Source organism: Typopeltis vanoorti, chromosome 21, assembly GCF_054136105.1.
Source record: "Typopeltis vanoorti isolate ZY-2024b chromosome 21, IOZ_Tvanoo_1.0, whole genome shotgun sequence".
In the NCBI taxonomy this organism is placed as follows: domain Eukaryota; kingdom Metazoa; phylum Arthropoda; class Arachnida; order Uropygi; family Thelyphonidae; genus Typopeltis; species Typopeltis vanoorti.
This window is the reverse complement of record NC_143569.1, coordinates 18,814,861-18,842,478: the sequence shown is the minus strand read 5'-3', so window position 1 is coordinate 18,842,478 and position 27,618 is coordinate 18,814,861. Positions and strand designations below refer to the sequence as shown.

General features: G+C 33.3%; 1 protein-coding gene across 2 annotated transcripts in view; it reads right to left on the bottom strand.

Moving 5' to 3' along the window:
• Positions 1–27,618, bottom strand: part of LOC150094659 (NPC intracellular cholesterol transporter 1-like) — a 495,369-nt gene that overhangs the window by 354,589 nt on the left and 113,162 nt on the right. For both annotated transcript variants that reach the window (XM_090411343.1, XM_090411344.1), the window contains 2 exons: positions 9,484–9,829; positions 5,829–5,961 (listed from right to left, as the gene is read on the bottom strand). In XM_090411343.1, the coding sequence (XP_090267469.1) occupies positions 5,829–5,961; positions 9,484–9,829 (479 nt within the window). The remainder of the gene's footprint in view (positions 1–5,828; positions 5,962–9,483; positions 9,830–27,618) is intronic.

The following is a 27,618-nucleotide window of genomic DNA, read 5'->3' as shown; positions in this document are numbered from 1 at the left end:
TGATAGTATTGTAATTAACTCTGCCTGTAATGTTTTTTTGTCAATTCATTAAATTTAATAGATACAAAGAAGATTTTCTTTTTCCTTACGAAACTGTCAAATTTATCCCGAACACCCTGTATATATATATATATATATATATATATATATATATATTTTTTTTTTTAATTAAATACTTTTTTTTTTAGTTATCTTACATTAGCTACTTAGGTGGTGCCCTTTGGAATTGTCAGTTATTGTTCAATTAGCTTTATAAATGTATTGAAGATGCCTGCGATACACAGGCGAAAATTACACTATTAAATAATATTTTGCGAGTTATTCTGTTATTATATTTTTGAATTCATTTTTAAATATGATACTGCTATTAATACCATCAGTTAATTAATTTGATTTTTCTTAAAACTCTTCTGTGTTCTCAAGATTAAGCACACTGCTCAAAACAATTAGGGGATATTTTAGTTTTTGTCGGATAATTATAAATTTCTGCAAATAATTAACTATTGGGTACTTTATACATGAATAAATATTTCTTACTTATGGATAGGGTGTAATTGATGAGATATTGTTTATATAATTGATATTTATTATAAATTTAACAAATTATAGATTTTAGAGTGAAATAATTTTAACAAGAATAGCAAAAATGCTTTTGTTAATTTTTAATAGGGCAGATGGTCTCCATTAACAGCGGTACATCTTGATTGCATGTACCGGATAAGATGATCAAACAGTTCTTGTGGGATATTTTCCCACTTTTCTGTGAGAGCAATTTTGAGCTCCTTGAAGCGATCGTTTCGACAAATCTTAATATGATTTTGTATGCAGTTGCATGTTCTACACTGTTGTACATTAAGAATATTTTAAAATAAATGTGTTACATTTGTAAATTATTTTTATACTTTATAATTTATAAGGAAACCAAAATATCCCTTAATTGTTTTGAGCAGTGTATTTTATTTCTAAACCAACTCTCAAATACATAAGTTAAAATTTAAGTTCAAAAAGTTTGAACACTGCCATATATCCTGCTAATTTAGTGTTTTTTTTGGATACTTTTATTCCATAAAAATTTATTTAATTATCCTACTCCTACATAGCAAATAGGCTTATTCCATTTATTTATAAATTTAAGTTTCCATCTTAACTAAAAATTGCACCTAAATAGCTACAATGGTTTACTTGTTCTATAGATCTGATGTTTTCAATATCCCTTCCCATTTTTTCTGTTAGACAGGTTTATACATTGGTTACTCGTAACCATTTTTTTCAGGAAAAAATGTATACTAAAATATTAATTATAACATTAATAAATACTTTCCTATATTTCAGCAATGTTACATTGACATCATCAGGGATCACAAAAAATTATATGTAAATGCAGGCACTAACACTGGCCAAATGAGGCTGAAGAAAGGCAACCAAAATCAGGCTTACAGTCCTCATGGCCCCTTTGGTGGGCTAGTTTGGATGATCTTGGCTGATGGGCTAAAGATCTGAGGATGAGTGCTTCCAAATTTGTTTAGATTTAGAAAGTTTCTCAGGGCTGAGGCAGATTTGGGGAATAGCCTATCATATTTGTATTTGCTGCAGTGTAATAGAGTAGCCTTCTTTCAGCATATCCTGTGATGGATTCCAAAGCATAGTAAGTCCTGAGGGCTGTAATGGTGGAACTGGATGTAGCCCTTATGTTCAGAAATTCTGATATTGGCTATCCTGCATGTTTGGCCATAGTAGGACAGTTTGCAACTGCAAGGAGCCTAGTAGACACCTGGTAGGTCTAGGTAATGTGGCTGGTCTTTGGCCTGTAAGTGTTATTTGGTTGTATTTCCTTAGGATTTTTGTTAACTTTTCAGATGTCCATCATATATAGAATGGTGATAGATTTTGAGTAATCTCTGCTTTTAAGTAGAAAAAGGAAGTTGGAGTTACAGGATTTCAATATTTTTTGGAATTGTAGCCATTGGCTAAGAAAGTCAAAGTAAATCAATTCTGATACAGAACTGATTTATTTTGCCCTGTTATATAGGGTTTTATAACTGGATAAGATGTAGAGTAGAGTTATGTGTGGATTTTCTGTAAATAGAGAATGCCAAGAGTCCATCAGATTGGCATGTAATCAGTGTCTAGGAATGGGAGACTGTTGTTGTTTTCCTTTTCTAAGGTAAAATGGATCCTGGGGTATTGATTGTTTAGATGTGTTAAGAAAATATTGAGCATATCCAGGCCATGTGGCAAAATAAAGAACACATTTATGCAGCACAGTCAGACCTTCCTATTTTCATATTTTTGTCATTATATTTCTGATTTCGATACTAAATTTATGAAAGAAATTACAACTACTCAATTTAGTTGAGGAATCCTGCAGGAATTCACTATTTTTTTTAAGGAAATTACAACTCAAACTAATACATTAACTAAAATAAATTGAATTAATACTTCCAATATTTCATCAAACTGCCATCATCAGGAAACACAGTATAATATGATATGTGCATGCAGGCACTGCACTAAGTAATGAGGCCAAAACAGGTCAACTGAGAATAAGCCTGAATAGCCATTTAAGCTATTTGTGAAAAAATAGGCTACATATTTAAAAAATCTAAAAGAGAATATACTGTTTTACAAAAACTCAATTCCCCCCCATCCATTTATGGTATTTTCATATCATTTTTTGATTAGTTGCAGAAATATAAGGTCTGATAATGTTGGAGTCTTGACAGGTAACAGATTGATTTGGAGGAAAACTGTAGATAGGAAGTTAGTAATGATGTAAGTTTCATGTAGTACTATCATATCCTGTACACCTTTTGAGGGTACATGTCAAAAATTTGATGATGGTTTATGATTAGTTATACATTGAGTTACAAAATTGATTGATTACTGGTTGCGAATATGAAATATAGAAAGGATCATTTACAATAACTTAAAAAAAAGCAAATATGAGGGTTTAATAAAAACATTTTCTTGCAAAAAGCTGAGTTACATTTTTCAACTACTGCTAAATAATTTTAAAACTTTTCATGATAAACACGTCTCTTTGTTTGTTCTGATAATGATGAGCATGTACTTATGTTATGTTTAATTCAGTCATAACTACAAAGGGAGTTAGTTACTTTGGATACATTATTTCAACAACATCAATGGCTTGATGTGCCTTGCATGATAATGTCTATTATCACATTATAAGATTTTTAAGTGGCATAAAAATCAAACTTCGGTTAATGAAAATAAATCCCAGCTTTAAGAGGAGAGGAAAAAATTAACAAAGTTTATTTTAGTTTCAACATTTGTGCATGTAACACAGTGTTATCATATACACATACTGGTACATGTAATATACTGAATTAGAAAAACTTATTTAATATCGTGTTAGATCTCTCCTTCAGCTTGAATTACAGCACGTACGAGGTTTGGCATAGATATCATAAGGTGTCGGATTGCATCTATGTCTACAATACACCAAGTGTTCACCAGACAGTCCTTTAGCTGGCTCATATTAGATGGAAGAGGACTACTCCTGGATCTGTTTTTCTAACCAGTTTCATATTCTCAATGGGATTCAAATCTGGGCTTTGTGGTGGAAGCCACTGTCATGCTTGCTGAACCAATGCTGAATAATTAGTGTGTGATGGACAGTAGCAGTCATTCATGAAACAACTGTCACCTGCTGGGTAAAATGTCAACATTGCAGGATGGATGGACTAGATTGACAACAATGTTCAGATATTCCTTCCAAGCAATATCAGAGGACCCGCTCCATACCAACAGAACATGCTCCATACCATGACACCACTTCCAGAAGCTTCAGTTATGTTTATAAGGCAAGTTGGGTTCATTGTTTCATGGGGTGCTCCAGCCAAACTCTGCCTACAGCTGATATAGTGCAAGGTGCACGATGACGTGAGTCATCGGACCATATCACTTTTTTCCCGTCTTCTAGTGTCCAATCACGGTGTTCCTGACACCACTGTAGATGAACTTTCCAGTTCTTCGCAGAAATCAGTGGTTTCTGTATAGGCATGCAATTGTCCATACCAATCCTCTGCAATTCTCTGTCTATAGTTCTGTGAAATATGGGTCAGGAACAGCCGTTACTGAATGCTGCAGTCAATTACTGTGCACATGAAGTGTTTGTCCATACAAGCCTTCTCAGATGATGGTGATCTCATTCCTGACAGACACTCTTAGGACTAGTTATGCATCTTAAATAAATAATGTGTTATGTTATTAATAGGTTAAGTTTCCACATCAAACACCTGCAATATCTCACCTTTTGTCTGTAATTCAGTAAGCTCTGCTGATTTAAAAATTGTGGCTACAGATAGACAAGCATCCACAATAAGCCCATTATCAAACTGCAAAAGATCCTTTTGTTTTTCTCGTTGTGATTAACACCTGATGATTACTGACAAGCAGCATTCTTAAACAAGGTAACATATTTTACCATGCATTTTGCATATACACAGCATGAGTGAAGTCTATACACATGTATAAAGGTCTGTAATTCAGTGGCTGATATGCGTAATATTGTATAAAAATTAAAGTTTATCATTAGACAAAACATGTTATTTACTTACTTAAGAAGTTAATGAATGATTTCATGATAACATAACCTAGAAATGATTCTTAAACTTCATGCAAGTTTTAACAAGACTTCTACCAGACATTTATAACTTACGAAAAGGACAAAGCCTATTTCTAAAGTTAACAAGAGTTTGGGAATTAGCATAAACCAGTATCAATCCTTTGCTGGTTATATTGTGGACTAATGTTTATCAGTGGATATAAGTCAGTCATAAGATCTAGTACGAAGTCCAGCACTGCATATTTATAATACACACATTCATAATATTTATTTTGTCAATTTGAGTCTTAAATGCTATTTCATGACAAAGCTTACTAAAAAAGAAAACAGTGTGATTAAATGTGCACGACAATCGGACCTTCTGTGATGAGTCTTTTGACCACATGGAAGTTTGATGATAATAATATGAATCACATAAATTAATAAATTACAAACTATTAGGAAAAAGAAAACCAGCACATCCTCTAAAGCAGGAGCGGCAAAGTGGTCGATATCAACCGCTGGGGGTCGATAAATGTCTGGGGGGGATCAAAAGGCGGTCAATAAATACCTAAAACGATTTTGAATAATACCTAGTACACATGCAACACCAGCTGGCTGATTTACTGAGCCAACGAGGGAGAAGTACACGCTCTCCCTGATGAAGTCATCTAGAACAGAGACAATAATGGCTAGTGCACATTTATCACCCATAGCTATCAGAGTAGTGTTCAGTGATCTGATAACTTTGAATTTACTGTGTAATTTTTTTAAAGTTATAGTGCCCATAATGGCAGCCCCTTATGGTAAGAAGTGTCAACAATATTCGCAAAAATATTTAATATTCGGGTTTATACCATCATTTACCAATGAAAAGAGAAAGAATTCTTATTTTTAAATTGAGAAATTTATTATTGATAACATTTATTCATTTAATTAACATGGGGGATCGATGAGGGATGAAGGATTCCAGGTTGATGGTCTAAAAAGTTTAGACTGTCAACCTACTGCCAACCCCTGCTTTAAAGAGATTCAATGATGACTTCTAAGATGGGAAAAGGCCACTCTAGCCTTAAAAGCATGATGACGATTAATATATTATGAATAAAATTTTTCAATTAAAATTATCTGTTGCAAACTTGAAAAAAGCATTTCACATGTTAATTTCTATTAATGTTCTAATATCACCTACTGCTTTTTTTATCCTTTGCATCACATCTTAAAACAATTTTAAATGAAGTCATGCTATTAATTTACTTACCTCTAACATAAAATCTTGACTTAGTGCTGGACCCCAGCTAATATTCAAAACTTCTCCATGATAGAAAACTGGACTATAAAATTTCTCTTTATTTTTGGGTGTAACAATGATGTGTTCTACCCTATAAAATGGTCTATAAAAAGAGTGAGAAAATTAGACTTAGAAATTTTGGAATAACAAAATGTCAATTTAGCTTGAGTGAAGGCATATTAAGGTTTTTTCTATAAGCTTCAAATGAAAGATTGCCATGATTTTCTGAGATGAGAATATCTAGCAAGAAAAATGATGTCTTTTTCTGCTTCTAATAGAAATTGGTTCTGCTTTAAACTGCTGAGGAATTTTTGTAAACTCTGTGAGGATTTCTTCCAAGCCTAGCCCAATGATGAAGATGTCATCAATATACTTAAGCAATAGTATTTGTTTGTGTCGTACATGGTCAAGGCTGTTTTTGTACAAATATGTCCATGTACATATGTGTCAAGTGCAGCGAAACAGATGTACCCATAGCTAGGTCTTCAGTCTATTCATAAGAGATCTTAAAACTTGAAACAACAGTGTTCTATAAACCATGTTTGAAAAGTTTTAAACCCATTTATGCAGAAGATAATTGATGTCTACCAAAGAGGTTTCAGGAAATGCAAATCTACAACTGATCAGATACATATAGTTAAACAATTAGAGAAACTTTCAGAATTTAGTATACATATTCATCAGATTTTTGTTGATTTTCAACAAGCATATTACAACATTAATATAGGAAAATTATAAGATTATGATACACTTTGGAATACAAGATAACATAATAAAAATTACAGAGTTGACAATGGAAAATTCATAAGTCCAGGATAAAATGCAAAATGATTTAACAGATCTCTTTCCAATAACTCAGATTAAAACAAGTTGAGTCTATCTCTAATACTCTTTGTATATATTATTTAATTGTTGCCAACAAATGTTAAAGACACTCTAATAAACAATCGGCACAGACTAACATATGCAGATGCATTAACATGTTAAGAACTAAACAGAAAGCAAAATAAACACAGGGAATTTGAAAAATAAAAATAAATAAATAACCAACAGAAAACTAAAATAAAGATTAATACCAGGCAGGATCATCAGTTAAACTGATACTAGTGTGAAAACTGGGAACCATGAAATAGAAAAATTGGAAAAATTTAAATACAGGAAAACCTCGAATTCGATATGCACAATAATCAGTTAGCGCGATTGAGTGAAATTATACTATTTCCAACTTTAAAGTGAGTGATTGATCAGTTGACACAATTTACGTTATGCAAGTGACATGAAATTGGCATGAAAGAGACATGAAAGTGGCCTACTAATATAATGATTGTGCGAGACCTGGGATACAGGTCTCACACAATGCGTCTACAGTTTGAACTATATTAAATAAGAGCAAAGAATACAAAGAACAAGGAAAAGTTGCTACTGCCTTCTTTAAGCATGCAGATCATGAAATAGAAGTCATTTAATGATCGAGATGGAGCGTCTTCTATCATTCTGGATTAAGGATTATAACCAAAAAAGAATCCCTCTTAATACAGGGAATATTCAGGCAAAAAATCTCAATATTGTTACCTCATTGAAAGAGACCAATTACACTGTATCAGTTTTTCTCCTGTAAAACAGGCAAACCAACTTGAGACCACATGCAATTATTAGAAAAAATACATTTGAGGAATGAAGTTGAGGAGTCCTGGAACTCCATAAAGCTACTATACAATAACAATCTTGCTGAACCTACACCGCCAGGTTGTCCTTGCAGTGTCTCAGAAATGGTATGCAAGGAATGCCATAAAGGCTACATTATGGTCAGGACACTGGTACTCATGAGTATCACTTCACACATGCTGTTATTTTGCATGAAAAATAGGCAGTAACTCTGGCTATGGAAACATTCCTCTCTCTCTCATATAAACATACACAAAATAAATAACCACACCTTCATTCACATACATGTTTTAATAGAAATATTAAAAAATTGCACCAGCACCTTCTATTCTTAATGGAACTCTAATATACAGCATTGCAACCATAATTAATGCCTATCTTAACTGAACTACATACAATTCTGTCCACTACAAAATTGAGTACTTGCACATTCGAATGATCAATATTCTTCAATGAAAGAGAATATTAAATCTGAAATTCTATTTCCAATCTTCTATCTCTGCTCTAGAAATTTAAATCACTCTGACATTTTCAACTTTATATCACTGAAACTTGATTTTCTTCATTCAGTCCAACTACTCACACAGAATCATTTTCCTTAGTAACATCCATGCCCACAACTACAAATGGCTTTCATTTTCTAATCCTACAGCCCAAGCTGATACAGGGTCTAGCAATAAGCAGAGACCTACCACAAATTGTCCATTTATTCTAAAATATTTGATTATCCTAAACCTGGTGAATTTCCTCTTTACAGAATGCTCATTACAGTACTCTCAACTCCATGTTCTTTGCCATTATATAAACATCAGAAAAACAAAGGTGATGAAAATAGCAAGGAAAGAGACAAATATGGATATCAGAATAAATGTGGAAAAATTGCAAGTAAAGACATTTAAATATCTAGGAAGTGTTATTAGCAGTGATGGAAGATGTAAAAGTGACATAAAAGCAAGAATAGCGATGAGAAGAGATGCCTTTAATAGAAAATGGAATTTATTCAGAAGTAAAATGGATAGAAACCTAAAGAAAAGACTAATAAAATGTTGTGTGTGGAGTATTGCCCTCTATGCATCTGAAACTTGGACATTGAAGAAAGAAGAAATTAAGATTTTGAGATGTGGATTTGGAGAAGGATGGAAAAAATCAAATGGAGATAAAATAACTAATGAAGAGGTCTTAAAAAGAGTAGAAGAAGAAAGAAGTGTGTTAAGGAGGATAAAAAGAAGCAAGAGAAACTGGATCAGACATATTCTGAGAGGGAATGGAATCATCAGATGCCATTGAAGGAAAAATAGACGGAAAAAGACCCAGAGGAAGAGTAAGGAAAACAATGCTAGATGACATGCTCAATGGAAACAGTTACACAACCTTAGAAGAGAGTGGAAGGAAAGTTTCTGCTACTAAAAGAAGAACCTGCTCAATCGCAGAATACTAAAGGAGAAGAAATGTATCAAGTTGGATGACATCAGTTTCCATTCTTCTAATTCAACGTATCTGATCAAATCAAGGAAATAATTCTTAATGGAATTATTTCTCCATATTGATTAGAAACCTTTCATCCACTATTTCACTCAAAATCTCAATCCATTATTCAAACATTGCTTTCTAATAAGTACACCAAGGCAGTCTAAGCTTAACATGCAGAATATTACAAATGACTTCAGGACAAAAACTACTGTCTACAGAAAAGCTTATAACAGATAATGGTATATGTGAAATCTATTCAAACCTAACTGTATATTTATGTGCAGATACCAGGAAAAGAGATCAAAATTCTTGCTTTACTCTTGAAAGTTTCAAAGCTCTTTCTTTTTAATCTTTTTCAAAAACATGAAGTCATTATTAAATCAACAAAGAGAATGAAGGTGAAATATCTTTTTCAGAAGCAAAAATTGCCTTCGTATATGAATAAAGGATAAGGGAATTTGATACTACTAAAATATAAAAATAAACTTACTGAAAGTGTTTATTAAAGTATTCCATATCCTGACGAGCTCTACTATTCACTGATACCCAAAGATCAACAGGATCAGTTGTAACACGGAAATTGAATAACATTCCAGCTGATAAACCTAGACTAACTGCTAAAGCAACAAACATAATAACCAATGGATTACTAGCGACGAATGTTCCCCAGTTGCAAAAACCTCTTTCCAGAAATCTTTCCATTTTAAATCCAAGCTTTTCCAAACAAGAAACATCTCTATCTGGAAATCTGGGACAATCTTTAATGTTTTCATTTAAATACGAAGCATCCTTTTCTGTAGGAATAACTCTTGCAGAACTACACACAGGAGAGATATCTATTTTTTTTAAAAAAAGTTCTCTTAAGTATATGCATAAATTTTTATATATATACATGCATAAAAATATGTATTTTTACTTAGCTTTTCTTTAACCATTACATAGTGATTGATGTATTGGAATATCAAAGATGACATAAAATAAACACTTAGTATACTGCTAAGAGGCCACAACACTTGATTAATTCATGCTAATAATTAACATTAAATTAATATTCACATGGCTCTGGTTATAGTTAATGTTTATTTAATGCTAATATGGACTGTTTGCAATACTTACCTGTTATACTAATACTATTAGGATACCTATCAGTCATTAGTTGTCCATGTGCAGTAGTAACTCGCAATACCCTCCTTCAATACACATATGAACAGTAAGATACAAGGGGTCTTTAAAAAGGTTCTGCACACTGTTCTCTTTTCAAGCCAGCCAGTCATTTACAAAATACTTTTATAAGTCTACAATAACACTCTAAATTATGGCTTTTCGCTGATACTCAGGTTTGGATAAGTCTTGTATTCCTTTCAGGAAACCATTTTTTTCCACACTTCTGTAGGAAACCTCATCACTGGTAGTGAAACATTTTCCAAAGAGTGCCTCTTTCAACTTAGGAAATGGACTGAAGTATGGAAGGCTCATATCAGGAATGTGAGAAGTCCAAAAAGGCACTGTTGGACCTTTAAAAAGATTAGAGTGTGTTGCAAATGGATGATGCCAGCTAGCTATGTTCTCGCTTAACTAATCCTAAGAAACATTCAGAATTAAAGTACCTTCACATCAAGCAGTAGATATAATGGAATGTTTGGTAACAAGAAATAAAACAGTTATAGTTCTAAAAACGCACACTGGATGAACAAAACAGTGAAAAAAAATGCAGAGTAACGAGTATGTAGTGTAGCCATGAAACAGTATACTGCCAACAATGTATCCATCCCATAGGTTACCAGCATTAATGGAACTAGACACATTTACAGAAAAAAATGTTTTTCTTTTAAATCTTTCAATGCATTGAAGGGCAACATACCATCTCAAAAACACTTCTCGCATGGAGCTTTGATAAGGTATGGTGTATGTGTAAAATCATTTATTTGGAATAACAATCATCACTGCATTCAATGATGCAGTGGTGATTATTATTCCATTATTATTATGCATTTGCGACACCATTTAACCTAGGTTTTTACTTCCTGACTAGTTATTCAATGTATACTAGAGCTCATATATATGTAGTGCGCTACTGCTAATTACAGCCATTACTCTTTCCCCCAGTAGTGGAGTCATATCAAGCACTATGCATCTGGAAAACAGAACAAAAAATTACTGGCTACAGATTGCTTCTCTTACCATGCAAAATTATCAATGAATCTGACTGTGAAAAGGTCAAAGTGCAGAACATGTGATGGCTAAATGCCAATCATGCGTTCTCACCATATGTTTTTCTTTGTTAATGACCAAGGGAAATCCATTCATCTTCCTCCACCTATACTAAATGCTTCACACTTGTTTCCCTTCTTTTGTTGCCCAGGAATATCAGAAAAGTCATGAGCAACATAATACACACAGGAAAAAATGATACCCACAACACACACACTTATCTAAAATCCTATCACTCAAATCAGCCCATCTTCAACAATGAAGGAAAACAACCCTATACCATCTGACAATTCTGTTTCCATGTCTACATTTTCCAATATAAAAAAATCTATTAACTACTCTATTTATGAAGATGCACCTTATTCAGCAGTCATTCAACCTAATATGTGATTACTGGTAGGAATTCCAAAGCATTAAACAGGAAGCAATGCATATATCAATATCTGGACAAAAGCTATGGAACAATTTGAAGAAATTAACGTAGTTGTTTTTAACATCCTCATAGCATTAAAACCATATTTGGTACAAAGGCCTTGTGAACAAACTATTATATGGGCATCCTCTTGCTTTCTAAAACTGTCTATTCAATTTTCAAACTAAGAGTAGATTTTTTTCTTTTTAAATCAATTTTAACAAATCCACAGTATATCAAGTTCTAGTCTTTACATCTTTCTTCTTCTTGCATCTCAATGAATTGCTATATATTCAAATGAAGATCACGCAATGTCAGTAGATGGTACAACCTCACCAAAAGTTATAGGCATTAGTAAGACTTGGTTGACTGCGGATGGTAGTTACAATGATAGACCATAAGGAGTATACTAATCTCTGAGAGGATAGTAAGAATAGGATGGGGGGGGGGGGGGGTTCTGCTGATAGCAGATGAAATGCAACCAAAAAGAGTTGCTAAGTCACTATGAGACAGTGCATTTGAAGCGGTCTGGTATGAGATACAAGCCAAAAGGACAAAATACACAGTTCGTTATAGCTATAGGCTAGGGAGATGCAAGAGAATGTGTGGATGACATGCATTGGCAAATTAAAAAAAAATTATTCTAGGTAATGAGTAATTATTGTGAGGACTTCAACTATGAGTACACAGAAAAAGGTGGAAGCAATCATGGCAGGAAGTAAACAGAATTTATTCACCTACTAAGAAATAATTACTGCATATGATGAAAGAGTTTGAAAGTGCTAAAAATGGTGACAGCATCAGCCAATCTGTTAATAACCAAGGTAATTAACAGGTTAACATCTGTTAATCTTGTTAAGATGTTACTGTCTCTGACTGTGGAATGATCACACAGTTCTGCCATGAGATGTTGCCAAGTGTAAAATTTGTAGTTATTACATAAGGAACTGCAGTATAGGTAATTACAATCAGCTTAGGAAGCAGCTTGAAGTAGTGCCATGACAAGAATTTGCAAGGGAATTTATCAGCAGTGCATGAGAGATGGTTAAAGAGGAGTCTGAAGGAAGAAATATACCAAAGGTCATGATGATAAATCAGGTGACCAGCACAGTAAGAAAGATAATCAGATTTAGAGGAAATTAGCTGGGAAAGTCATAACAAAAAGAACACTTGGATATTGTCTGTGTGATTTAAATTAAAGATACCAAGAAATTATATACTTGGTTTAATCCTTTATCCAAGTGTAAGCAAACAAAGTTTGCACCTGAAGTATTTTCAGGACTGGGGTAACTCGTGGTAAAGGTGGCATGACTTCACATCACTTGCCTTAGTATCCCATATTGCAAAGCACATCTCCTTGCAGACATGTATAATGCTATGCATTATGGAAATGGTCACTACCCAGACTGGTTTCGACCTTTATTGAGGTTTCATCGGTGGGAGCAAGACCCAGAGGTGAGATACCAAAGTTGAAGTAATGTAGAAGTCATATTTTCATATACGAGTTGCTAAAAGGTGTCACACCTTATTATTATAATACTCTGGATTAGAGACAGCTAGTTGTTGAAAGTTATGTGGTTATGGAAGGATAATCTTAACAAGTGCTGATGGTAGGAAGGTGACAGCAGATGAAACAGACAAGTTACTCAGTGACCACTTTACTGATGAAAGACATGAATAGGAACTGATGTGAGAACAGAGGTTGATGAACAGAAAGTATTTAAGGATACTGCAGAATCACAATGCAAATAGAGACACATGGAATTAAACGGTAGCAGATACATACATAATCTATATAAGATAAGAGATATATAAGCCTATGTTATGAGAATGCACAAAAGAATAGGCATTGACTTATGACTCAGATCCAGTAAATTCCAAAGGAAGTGGAATGAGGACAAACTAATTCCAACGCATAAAGGAAACTCAGAGAGAGAGAGAGAGAGAGAGAGAGAGAGAGAGAGGAAGCTAATTATAGATTAATAAGTATCTCTGAAGTGGTACTGGAGAAGAGAGCCAAAGAAAATTCAGGGATGGATGGATGGATAAAAATTTGGAACTATAAAAAACTGTGTAGCTTTGTAATAATAATTTGTCATAATACTCACTTTTTATATTAAAACAGTAGCTCAGCTGAAATAAAGGGAATGGGTACATAACAATACTAATGAATTTTGCAAAGAAGTGTTTGACAAGATACCACATGAAACTGTTACACAAACTGCAACAGATAGGGAAGGATAAGAAGTGGGATATATGAAGGAGCAGGATCTAGGAGAAGGCAGGTGACTAGTGGTGTGCCACAGGCCTCTATACTTGGACAAGTGCCATTTAATTTGTACATCGATGATACAGGAAGTGATTAGAAGGAGAATATAGAGTAATTTGCTGAGTGCAAAATTGGTAGTGCAGTAGTAGCAGTAGTTAATTAAGGCAATGTAGAGAGCCTGCAGAATGACAAACAGGCTGACAGTATAGGCAAAAGTTGTAGGAAGGTAGAACAAAGAAATATAGGAATCTGCAAGGGTGAGGTACAGTAAGGACTTTTTGGGCTATGAATCACTATAGTAGCCTAGCAGGGACACTGAAAATATGGTTGACTTGAGCAATGGCAAAATCTTGATAGAGAAAAGCAGCTCTTATCAGTACTCATGTGAGGCTGAAGACAAATGATATCAGAAAGGCTCAATTTCAGAAACTTACAGACATCACGATGATTGTATTCTGAATGTCTGTAATACTGCAGAATTGAAGAGCTAACAGCCTGACCATCTTATTTTTCTACTGCATATTACAGATTACAGATTAAAGAGCTTTAATCATGTAGAAATTGAGAACCCTGAGACAGACTGGGTTGTATATAACTACAGAGAAAAAATATGAAAAATGAACTGTAGAATGGACTCCAATAATCGTTTATGAAGGAAATGGAAAAAAATTGAAAGTGATAACTTTGTTTCAAGCACACAAGAGGTTGTGGATCATAAGAAAAAATGTAATTTACAAAAATATTCTTGGATATTGGCCTGTAAGTGACAGAATTATACAATCAAACTTACAAGAAAACCTTTTGACATTGATAACCTCCAGATATATGCACCTACTAACAGCCAATTATGATGAAGGCACTAATTTTAAATGCAAAAGATTATAAACCAAATTAAAAAAAAAGATGATATAATGAATGTTATAGGAGACATAAATGAAAAAGTTGAACCCACAGGAAACTGAGCATCTACAATAACTGGTAACTTCAGACTTGGTGATATGAATGACAGAGGGTGTAAGGTTAGAGTTGTGAGCAAAACTAAATATCTGACAATAACAAATTCCTTCTTTCAACAACCAAAAAGATATCTATTATTATTACAGGTATCTCAATGGAGTCCAGAGACTCATTGTGGGAGGCCCGCACTCACTTTCATACACACAAAAAACCTATCATACCTCTACTTAAATTCTACCAACTCCTTTCACTCACTTATTGCTCTCCATGCAAAAAATATAATCCAAATGCCCTTACTAACTACACTCTTTTACAATTCCATGAGTAACCACTAGTTCTCTTTTGTCACATACTGAAAAATTTCCTTTGTGTCAATCTTACAGAACCCATTTAATAACTATCATGTCCCCTTTTTTCTGCTTATCAACTAAACTTTGCAATCTACACATGTTCAACTAATCCCCAGAGGCAACATTCCACAGACATGTCATCAGCTTGGTTACTCAGCTCAGAATTCTCTCCACCACCTCCTGATCCTCAAAATGCAGTTGAGTTAGCACCTGATATAAAGACAGGTAATAACCTCCTTATCTTTACTTGTATGTTTTTCAACATTCATATAACCATTTGAGCTATTTCACCAACTTTTGCAATATGCCCTCTGAATTTCAACTCCCTATACACCATATCCCCCAAGTGACTAGCCTCAAATTCCTGCAATTCAGTACCATCAATGTGGTATACAATATGTAGCATTTTCAACCCAACATAACTTATATTTTGCAACATTAAATTGACAATAATTATTTTTTGCCCACAATGCCAAATGAATTTAATTCATTCTACAAGATATGATCTACACCTTTAAAAACTATTTCTCTCTGCAGTTTTGCATTAGCAAACAACTGAATATCCCCCTTCCCCAAATTTGTCTCTATATCATTAATATACAAATTAAATAGTAACTCTAGTACAGAACCCTGAGGCATTCTCCTACTCACCCCCATTCTCCTAGATTCCATTCCAACATATACTGCTCTCTGGTGTCTGCCTGTCAACCACTCCCTATATCTATGCTACCAGCTTCATATCCATTCCCACTTGCTCCAGCTATTGTAATAGTTCTCCATGCAGAATTCTGTCAAACATCTTTGCAAACTCAAGCAGTATCATGCTGTAGGCCATTCTCCATATCTAATTCTGCTGGGAAAACTCATCAGAAACCAGACTAGTATGTGCAAACAAACATGCAAGAGCAGATACTGAGACCAAATTCCAGCTATATCAAAAGAAAGAAAGAAAAAAAAAAAACTAAAAGTAGAAAAAGAAACTCATTTGGATTTCAACTACTTAAAGAATGACTTATTAAAAATATAAAAATATTTTAATACTTATAAAAATAGTATTTTAAACACAGGAAACCAATAAACTGAAGACAGAAAATCAATGGAAAATGTGAGGGGACTGTTAAAGATGCTGCCTATGACTATCACCCCATTAAAATTCAGAAGAAAACCATGAATAAATGCAAGTATATGAAATCTGTTCGACAAAAGATAAGCAAAAAACAAACCAGAATATCAATCTCTACACAATACAATAAGGAAAGCATGCAGAGAGGCCAAAGAATGTGGATTAATAATAAGTGCAGGGGAAATAGAAGACATAGAAATAACACAAACTCCTGAGATACACCAAAACATGCAGGAAATGATGAAAAAAATTGATCCGCATAACTTTTCACTCAAGAGCAATAATTCCTTACATGAGAGGATGAGTAACCTACAATACATTAGTACTATAGGTGGGTGAGAGTGAACTTCACGTTTAGTTTGGAAGAGTGTGAATTGTATTCAATGGGAAACAAAGAATAGGAGACTGTTTCAGAGGGCAGTAGTAGAAAGGATAAACAAGAAAGAAAACAACTTTGTTCTGTGGGTTTGAAGTTGAACTGTGAAGGGATGTTGAGTAGTTGCTGCATGTGTTTCAATGTTTTAACAGAAGGTGAAGGAATTATTGATGCTAGTTCAGATGAACATTAGCCATTATAACATTTACAGAAGACACAAGCAGCAGAAACTGAGCACCAGTGCAAAAGTGGATGGAGTCAACTGGTGAGAGATGGATCATTAATCAACCTAGTTGTTCTCTTGTGTATTGAGTAAAATATTTTTATGGATCTCTTTTTAGGCATTGCCCCAAATATGAGAATAGTGTTCTAAAGGTTGGCAGATTTGCGATTTGTATAGGATAAATAACAGTTCAGAGGTAAAGTAATTCGTTGAGTGGAGGAGAAATCCAATTTTTTTTTTTTTTTTTTTTTTGGATGCCATGGAAGGAATAGCTGTACTGTCCATATGCTAAGAGAGATTCTCAAGTGGGGATATTTCAACTTATAGAGAGAAATGGGTGTTGTCAAGACTATGACTGCAAAATTTTTTTTTTGTGTGTGGGAGATAAGGTAGAATTGTGTTTTGCTAGATTGAAATTGACAGGGTTATACAAACACACTGAAGAATGGATTGGAGAAGATCAGAATTTAGAGCAGTAGAGGAGGCTGCTGTTCTGGATGTTTCAGTAGTTTGTGTGGTGTATAGTTCGTTGAATGAAAAGTGTAGTGTGTGGTCAACAGCAAAGCAGTGTATTAGGTTTGTAGCCAAATGAAGTAGGTCACTGATATATAGAAGAAAAAGTGGGTGAGAAAACAGAGCCCTGTAAAACCCTAATGTTAGCTACATAGAAGATAAGTAAACCTTAACCCATCACATGTTATATGCATCCCATCAGAAAACTGGCAATCTAATTGCAGAAGTCACAGGACAGAACAAATAGGAGTTTCTTAACAGATCCCTATGTAGGACATGTCAAAAATTGAGGTATCAAGAGTGACCATTTGAGACAAATTTTTCCATGGGCTTCTCCAGAGATGAATAACAAAGGCAAGAAGATCTCCTTGATTGACAATGGTAGAATCCAAAAAATATTAATATATTTTTTAAATTATTCTATTCTATATCATTATTTTGTTTTATTCTATGCATGTTTCTATGTTGAATTCACAATGTTTTTGGATCTAGTTATAGTTTTCTCTATTTTTGCTCCAATTTTTCCATTTATTCTTTGCAAATAAAGGTAATTAATACTTTTATCATCCAAGAGTTAAACTTAAAGATTCCTGGAGATTTCTCTTAGCATCAAATTCCTGACATGTATCCTCAAGGAGTGTACAGGATATTATATAATAGTACTACATGAAGAACTTACATCATTACTAACTTCCTATCTACAATTTTCCTCCAAATTAACCTGTTATCTATCAAGACTCCAACATTATCAGATCTTATATTTCTGTCTTCTAAGACAATTTTTACTGTATCAATCCACCTATGTTTTGGTCTTCCTCTGGGTCTTTTTCCTGCCAACCTGGCAGAGAACACTTGTTTTGATAATCTTTCCTCTTTCATTAAGTGATCATACCATCTGAGATTAGCTCTGCTAACAATGTGAAGTTCTTTCCTAATATCCTCGATTTTAATATGATATTGCTACTGATGCCCTCTGTTCATGCCCCTAATCTTTCTCAGGGTTCTCATATCTGTGGTCTCTAGTTTTTGGTCAAGTTTTTATTTCTAACCCAGCTCTCAGATCCACAAGTTAAAATTGGTTTAAACACTCTTGTACACAGCTAATTTAGTGTTTTGACTAATTTCTCTCTTATTCCATATAATTCTCTTAGCATCGATTTGGTTAATTTAAACCATCTTGGGAGTATTCTTAAATTTTCCTCGTAAGAGATGATAATCAGATTCTATTTTTGCACATGACCTTAAATAAATAGTATTAATTATCCCTTGTGTTTTTTCCCATGTTAACTGTAGAAACCCCTCATGGCACAAGTATCTCTTAAACAACAGAATGATACTAGGAAAAAAAAAAAAAACTCAATGCAGATACTGCTATTTATTAGACAAGAACCACATATAATAATCAGAAAGAGAACTGTTAAATGACTAGTTTCATGCATCCTGTGTTGTGTACATCCTCAGATTAAATCACAAAATTAGAAAAAAAGGTATTGAAAGGGATTTCTAAATTAGTGATATTTAGACAATATCATTGTCTAAACAATGATATCGTTTATCATTGTTTAGACAATGATAAACATTGTTTATCAATGTTTAATTGACGAACACTGATCAACAATGAATAAACTTAAATTTATACAATGAATAAACTTAAACCAGATGAAGATATCATCACTAAACACATTAGTATTATGCCAGTAATGTGTTAGTAACTGCGTGACTAACATCTCAATGCTATATTAGCATCGAGATGTCAGACACACAGCTCATTTGTTGAGATATGCCATGGAACTTCTATCTATTGATATGTCGATTTTTGATACGCTGACAAAAGCTGTTTCAAGATGAGACTTTGGATTTTGGTATTGGGTTGGCCACCTTAGCATTTTAACAGGTTCTTTAAAAATCTGCAAACAGTTGAATTCAGTGCATGGCATTCTTGTGAGTTTGCCAAAGTACTTAATTTTTTCTTTGGTGGTATGAAATGCCAATCCTGCTACTGTGCTCACTTTTTCTAGACATCTTTGTATGTTCTTAGAAGTAGATTTCTACCATCAACCCAGCTATCCAACATAACCGATGCCAAATGTATAGAAAATTTTCTATACTCCTAACTTGAGGAAAGTGAAGCTGTGTATGGGCAATTAGGCCAACTATATATGTATGTATATATTAAGAAATAAGTTTTATGTCTACTGTTAATGTACATAAGGGTAACATAACTATCTGTTATATGTATGTGTGGGTGGGTGGGTGGGGGAGGGGGAAGTGAATAGACATACATCAATGCAGCAGGCAGTTCAATGATAGCAGAAAGAACCACCCACTCATAGAAATAAACATCAAACTCTTCTATACAAAAATGATCATTTTAGCTAATCTGATTCCATTAATAAAAAATATTATGCAGTATACATGAAACTTCTGATGGCATGCAAAAATTTTTATATAAAAACAATAAGCAAGTTAACTCGTTTTTGTGCATTTAATAAATGGAAAGACTTAAGTTATGTTTTTAATACTGCAGTGGTTTTCTGCAAATACCAGTGCTTATTGCTATTAGCACAGCTAATAAAAATAAGCACTGGTATTTGCAGGATTGCAAATACCAGTGCTTATTTTTTTGTGTTGACTATCTCTAATTCATTATGAAATAAAATTAAGCTGAAAATATTTGTAACTTATTCAGCTTAATGTATTACATTCTTTTTATTACCGTTTACTCCAATTTAAGGTCAGAGCTCTAATCTTAATATTTATCCTTACACATGGTAATTAAAACTTTTTATATGTTTTTAATAAAGCACAGATTCAAATATAGAACAATAAATTAAAAGTTAGTAAATCAAGGGTTAGTAAATTAAGGAATAATATTCCACAATAACTGATACCTGGCTCCCTTGAGGCATGAAATAAGCCCACATTAAGTAGATGTAAAACATACAGTAAGCAAGCAGGCAAACACTATTAACATACTTAAGCTACATGCATAAAATACATTAATGGTTAGTTTTTATATCAAACAGTTAACCATTAGAATATTAGTCAATGCAATAGCACGTTAGTAGATGTTTTTAGCATTGTTACACTATTAATAAACAGTAAGTATATTACTAGTAAAAATAACACAGATTTGGCTAAATAGTTCAGAATTTGAAAGAGATATGACAATTCATAAAAACAAACATGACTTCTGTGTTAAATATACAGAAAGAACATAAAATGTTGATGTAAAAATCAAAAGGAGAAAAAAAAAATCAAATCAATATGGGTGGATCAGCTTCGATTTTGTTTTTAACAAGCAATGGTAACATGCATTTCTAAAAGAAAAATGTATTTGCAAGTAGCTACAGAAACAAATACTAATAAACAATTTGTAAAAAAAAAAAAAAAAAACTATCAGCATTTATTACTTTCATTACTATAATTATGGCAAGTCCTGACTTGCCACAAAAATGATAACAAATGAATGTTTTATTTATTAATAAATAGTCTATAAAATAATTAATATATCTTATAAGGAATTAGAAAACCTTAATATGAACTTAAGCTTGTATTTTAATTACTGCATCAAATGCCCAACCAAAGACCCAAGTTCAATTCTAGTCACCAATTAGAGGAACTTCATCTAAGCTTTCCTTCAAGTGGTTCCAGAGTTAGTTCATCTCTGGCATGTGCAAGCAGATTTTTCATCCTGTAAAATCAAGAAAATCAACATAGAACCCACACTATTTCAGACAATAAATGTAGTGTTAAGAACAGGGACCACAAGATGGTAGCACTTGTCAGCCATCTTTGACTGGCTACTGGTGGAGAATGAACTGCTCCTTCAGTCACCAATTTTTTTTCCCTCCCACCAAAATTTTATCACTGTCCAAAAGACAGCTAAAATTACCTTACCTACTCTCCATAGGAGAATAAAGGTGTTACAAGATTATTATTTTATTTATTTATTTATAAACTTAACATGGAGTTCACTTAATTTTTATTGATGGAATTTTTGCCCTAGTGTCAAGGCCATCTTCAGTATGAGTTTCAAATTAAACAAGTAGAACATAAACCAGAAAATTGAAAAGCCATGGACTACATGTACATGATATAGAGTGATACAGTCTAACTAAAAAAAGGTCTAATAATTAATTATGAAATCATTAATTAAAAAATTAATTATTTCCAGAACTTTTGAAGAAATACTATTTCTCATTACCTTTAATTTGTCAGTAAAGCTTATTCTGGCACGTAAAGTAGCCAGAGTATATGATGAAGTCAAATAGATGAGCAATGTTTATAGCAAATCCTTTCCAAGTCCAAGCCTCCACCTCCAAATTTGTCTTACCCTGAAATGAAGGCTTTACTCTCTCTATGGAAAAAGAATAACTTCATTATTACCAAAGCAGACAAGAGTAAGCCAGCCATGATGCAGTTATGCTACATCATGTTGCCCCCAAGCCTGGGTAAATAAGTGAGGGTTGAGTGAAGGGCTAGCAACTCATCTTCATAAAAAAGTGCTTTGCTACTTTGCTATGGAAACCAGGGCCATAGAAAAATCTGACCAAAATGTAATACTAAATGAAGAAAAACTGTTGAGAATAACATTCCCCTAGCAAACTTTCTTATGGAGAAACTAGGGAATTGAAAATACAACAGAAAATTTTAACAAGACAAATTATTTGTAGAAAAAAAAAAGAAAAATAAATAAATTGGATACTGGAATGTGAGGACTATGTATAAAACATCAAAAGCAGCCAATACAGCAAAAGAATGAAAAACTACAAAATTGAAATATTGGGAATACGCGAAGCAAGATGGAATAGACAGGAAATGATCTAGTTCAGGAGAAACAATAATACATGCTGAAAACAAAGATGAGGATAGTACACATGTAAAAGGAGTGGTAAAAATTATATCCAATAAAGCAAGAGTAGCAATAATACAATGAGAACTAATTAGAGAATGATGCATAACAGCAAGATTTAACTGAAGATTATATAAAGTGACAATTATAAATGTATATGCACCAACTAATAATGTAGATGAAAAAGGAAAATGTGAATTTTATGATATATTACAAAAAAAAAAAAAAAGATGACAAAATCTTAGAGATATAATTATAGTAATGGGGAATCTAAATGCTCAAATAGAAAATGATCTTACAGGTAGAAAAATGATAATGGGAAAAGAAGGTACAGGAAATATAAATGGAGAGATGTTACTGGATTTTTTGTGTGGCAAAGAATTAGTAACAGGAGGATTTGTCTTTATGCATAAAAATATACATCAGATAACATGGAGAGCACTAGATGGAAAAACATACAACCAAATTGATCATATGATACAAAGAAAATGAAGATCTCTTTTGAATGTGAGAGCAATGAAAGGAGCAGATGCTTATACAGACCATTTTTTAATAATAGAAGAATTAAAATAAGATTAATGAATATAAAGAAAGTAATACGTAAAAACAGAATGTACAATAAACTAAAAAATATGGGAACTAAAAGAAAATATGCAGTAGAGGTTAAAAATAGATATGAAATTCTTACTTAGACCAGACAGAATGAACATGAAAATGAATTCAGAAGCATTGAAGGAATATGGTCAGGTATTAAAAACATATGCCATAAAGTGGAAGGGAAAAAAAAAAAAAAAAAAAACTAGGCGTGCATATTAGAAAAGACAAAGATTGGATATCTTTATACACAAAACTCAAAATTGAAAAAAATAAAATAAAATAAAATAAATAAGGAAAAAATAATACGAGATAAGAATAACATCAGCTAATAAGAGAAATATAAAGAAATACATAGAGATTAAGAAAAATGTAAGAAAAAATGAGAGGGTTTATTGAAAGTCTACTAAATGAGACAGAAATTTCAGCTAATAGAGGTGATACTAAAACATTATATAATATTATGAGAACAATGACATGCAAGGAAAGAAGAGGAGATATTATTAAAGAAACAAGGAAATAAAATAAACAATAAAAAGAAAATAGAGAAATTAGTAGAATGCTTCAAAGAGATAATGAAGAAATAAAAACCTGAAAAAGGAATTTAAATACTGGAAAGAAAAGAAAAAAATATTAAAAATAGACATCAAAGAATTTTTTTGAAAAAAAGTGACATACAACAAAAAATACTAAACGAATGTAAAAATGGAAAAGCAGTTGGTATAGATGGTATACTAGATGAACTATTAAAAGCAGATAGAGTCATTATACCAAATAAACTATTGAAGCAGATATAAACTTAATGGTGAATATACTCTATCCATTTCTTAGTCAAATATGGATGTAGGAAGATTAGCCAGATGAAAAATAAAATAAAATAAAATGATTTAACCAATTGCAATAATCGGAGAGGAATATCATTATTAAATACAAGTAAAATACTAACAAGAATATTACAAAGAATAAAAAATAAAAAAACAGACCAAAAGCTAAGAGAAATACAAGCAGGATTTAGAGCCAACAGGTCATGTATAAATTAAATAGAAATGCTAAGAATAATAATAGAACGGTCAAATCTATATATTGACTTTGTTGATTTAGGAAAAGCTTTTGACAGCAATGACAGAGAAGCAATATGGAAATTAATGTCATATTATGGTATGCTATGTAAAATTACCAACATACTTAAAAATTTCATGAAAAATATAAAATACAAATCATACACACAATGAAGAACTTTCAGAAAAGTTTGAAGTTAAAACAGGAGTTAGACAGGGCTGCATTCTCTCCCCAGCAATATTTCTTATTGTTGTAGACTTGGTTATGAGAAATGTCATGATATATACAAAATGAATACAGTGGAATTTAATAGAACATGACCTGGATTTTGCAGAATATATGTTTATTGATGAATACACAACAACAATATATGAAGAAAAAACAATAAAACTCAATGAAGAAGCTTTAACTGTTGGATTATTTCAACTTTTCTCAACTGTTTCAAAATTTAGAAACAGTGGAGAACTTTAATTACCTAGAATCAATAATAAACAAATAGGGGAGAGCATAGGGAGATATAAAATTTAAGATACAGAGAGCACAGGTAATTTTTAACACGTTAAGAAATATATGGAGATCAAAACAGATAGGCTTAAAAGACAAAACTAGGTCATTTAATACAAATATCAAATCAGTTCTACTCTACTTATTAGAAACATGGACAACAAAAGCAATTTGAAAAAAAAAAAAAAAAAAACTATAAAGCTTTGTATATAAATATCTAAGAAGAATTCTATAAATAAAATGGCCAGAAAAGATATCCAAATAAAGAGTTATGGCAAAAAAACAAAACAAAAAAACCAATAATGTATTGACATCAATCAGAGAAAATTTAGATGGATAGGGCATGTACTAAGAAAAACCTGAAAAAGACAGTCAAACAGACATTGTTTTTGCGTATCAAAGTATCTACTTTGATACGCAAAAAAAAAGCTAAACCGAAGATGAGCTGGTGGAGAGGAGTAGAAGATCTCAAAAAGATCTGGACACAAAGAGAAGCAAAAAACAGGACAAGGCCCTATGCTCCAATAGAATGAAAAGGAATAATAAGTCAGTAAGTAAAGCAGATAGGGGTGCTTAAGGGTCAAAGCTGTATAACTGAGAGGAGACCTCCACATAGCCTTTAAAGGGATGCAGAGAACCGACCAGGGCTTCTGACCTAATCTCCAATCCTCACCTTCTCGTGGTGCACCCTGTTGGGTATCTACTTTGATACTGAACGAACGAGGATGGGCTGGCAATTTGGGATTTAGCCAACCAAATTGTATTCTTATTGGTTAAACCAAAATAAAAAATGATGGTACAACATGACAAAATTTCATGCCGGCTGGGGAGTCGCCCGGTTATACAAGGCCCCCATTGTTTCAGCCAGGGAACAGGGGCGAACAGCGAAAAGTCAGCCACTGGAACAAATCTGAAAACAAACCCCAACTCAACATCACCAGAGTTAAAGATCGGAACTATCAACGTAAGAAGCCTGAATGGCAAAGAAATGGAGATAGCTGAGGAATTAGATAAGCCAGATCGACATAATAGTGGCTGCACTGCATAGTTCAGAAAGCCTGGACAGAGGGAGGAATTCCCGATGACTGGAGTAAAGCTCTCATAGTACCCATATATAAAAAGGGAAATAAAACTGAATGCGAGAATTACAGAGGTATTTCCCTACTGAGTGTTCCTGGCAAGATCTATGCAAGTATACTTGAGAAACGGTTGAGAAGAATTGTGGAAGAAAAGCTTGGTGAAGAACAAGCTGGATTCAGGCCAAATAGAGGCTGTCAGGATCAGATCTTCACTTTACGACAAAGAGTCGAGAAAGCATGGGAATATAACAAAGATCTATCTTTAAGTTTTGTCGATTTGGAAAAGGCATATGACAAGGTGCCAAGAGAGAAGCTATTCAATAGGCTGCAGTTATATGGTGTCAATGGGGCATTATATCATCATCATCATCATCAAATTCCTGCCATGTACCCTCAAGGGGTGTACAGGATATGACAGTACTACATGAAAAAATTACATCATTACTAACTTCCTATCTACAATTTTCCTCCAAATCAGTCTGTTACTTGTCAAGACTCCAACATTATCAGATCTTATATTTCTATCGTCTAAGGCACTTCGTACCGTATCAATCCACCTATATCTTGGTCTTCCTATGGGTCGTTTTCCTGCCAACCTGGCAGAGAACACTTGTTTTGCTAATCTTTCCTCTCCCATTCTATTTAAGTGACCATACCATCTGAGATTAGCTCTGCTAACGCATTCCTGGATGCTGACAATCTCAAGTTCTTTCCTAATATCCTCATTTTTAATATGATATTGCCATTGATGCCATCTGTTCACGCCTCTAATCTTTCTTAGGACTCTCATATCTGCGGTCTCTAGTCTTTGGTCAAGTGTTTTACTTCTGACCCAGCTCTCAGATCCATAAGTTAAAATTGGTTTGAACACTGTCTTGTATACAGCTAATTTAGTGTTCAGACTAATTTCTTTCTTATTCCTATGAATTTATTCAATTGACTTCCCACCATACCAGCTTTGCTGATTCTGTTGTCTATTTCTATATTTAGTTTACCATCTTCAGTAAAAATTGTGCCTAAGTAGCTGAAATGTTTTACTTGTTCCACAGGTTCTCCATTCACAACACAGTTGACATTTTCAATGATTCTGCCTATTTTCATTGTCTTTGTCTTTTTATTGCTGATCTTCATACCATATCTATTACAACAGCTATTCAATTTAGTCAGAGAATCTTGCAGACTTGTAGCGGATTTATTTAGAAGTATAACATCATCCGCATAAAGCAAAGAGCTGACATTAACATCTCCAATTTTGATATCAGGTTTAATACCACATTCCTTCATAATGTGATCCATATAGATAATGAATAACAGAGAGGATAATGTACATCCTTGTCTCACACCAGATTTAACATTAAACCATCTTCCTGTACTTCCTTCAATTCTAACTGCTGACTCACAACTCAAATAAAGACTAAGTATTGCTTGATATAATGCCCCATTGACACCATATAACTGCAGTGTATTGAATAGCTTCTCTCTTGGCACCTTGTCATATGCCTTTTCCAAATCGACAAAACTTAAATACAGATCTTTGTTATATTCCCATGCTTTCTCGACTATTTGTCGTAAAGTGAAGATCTGATCCTGACAGCCTCTATTTGGCCTGAATCCAGCTTGTTCTTCACCAAGCTTTTCTTCCACAATTCTTCTCAACCGTTTCTCAAGTATACTTGCATAGATCTTGCCAGGAACACTCAGTAGGGAAATACCTCTGTAATTCTCACATTCAGTTTTATTTCCCTTTTTATATATGGGTACTATGAGAGCTCTACTCCAATCATCGGGAATTCGTCCCTCTGTCCAGGCTTTCTGAACTATGCAGTGCAGCCACTGTAAGACTCTTATACCACCATACTTCAGCATTTCTGGTCGAATATCATCTACTCCTGCTGCCTTTCCACATTTCAAGCCTTTGATGGCTTTTTCTACTTCAAGTATGGATATGTATTCCTGACTGCATGCCTGGTCAGCGTTTTTTATCACTGTGCTGTCATCACTGCTTGTTTTATTTAGCAGTTTTTCAAAGTAATTACTCCATACTTCAAGGATATCTTTTTCTCCTGTTTTCATTTCACCTTTATCATCTCTAATTCCTTT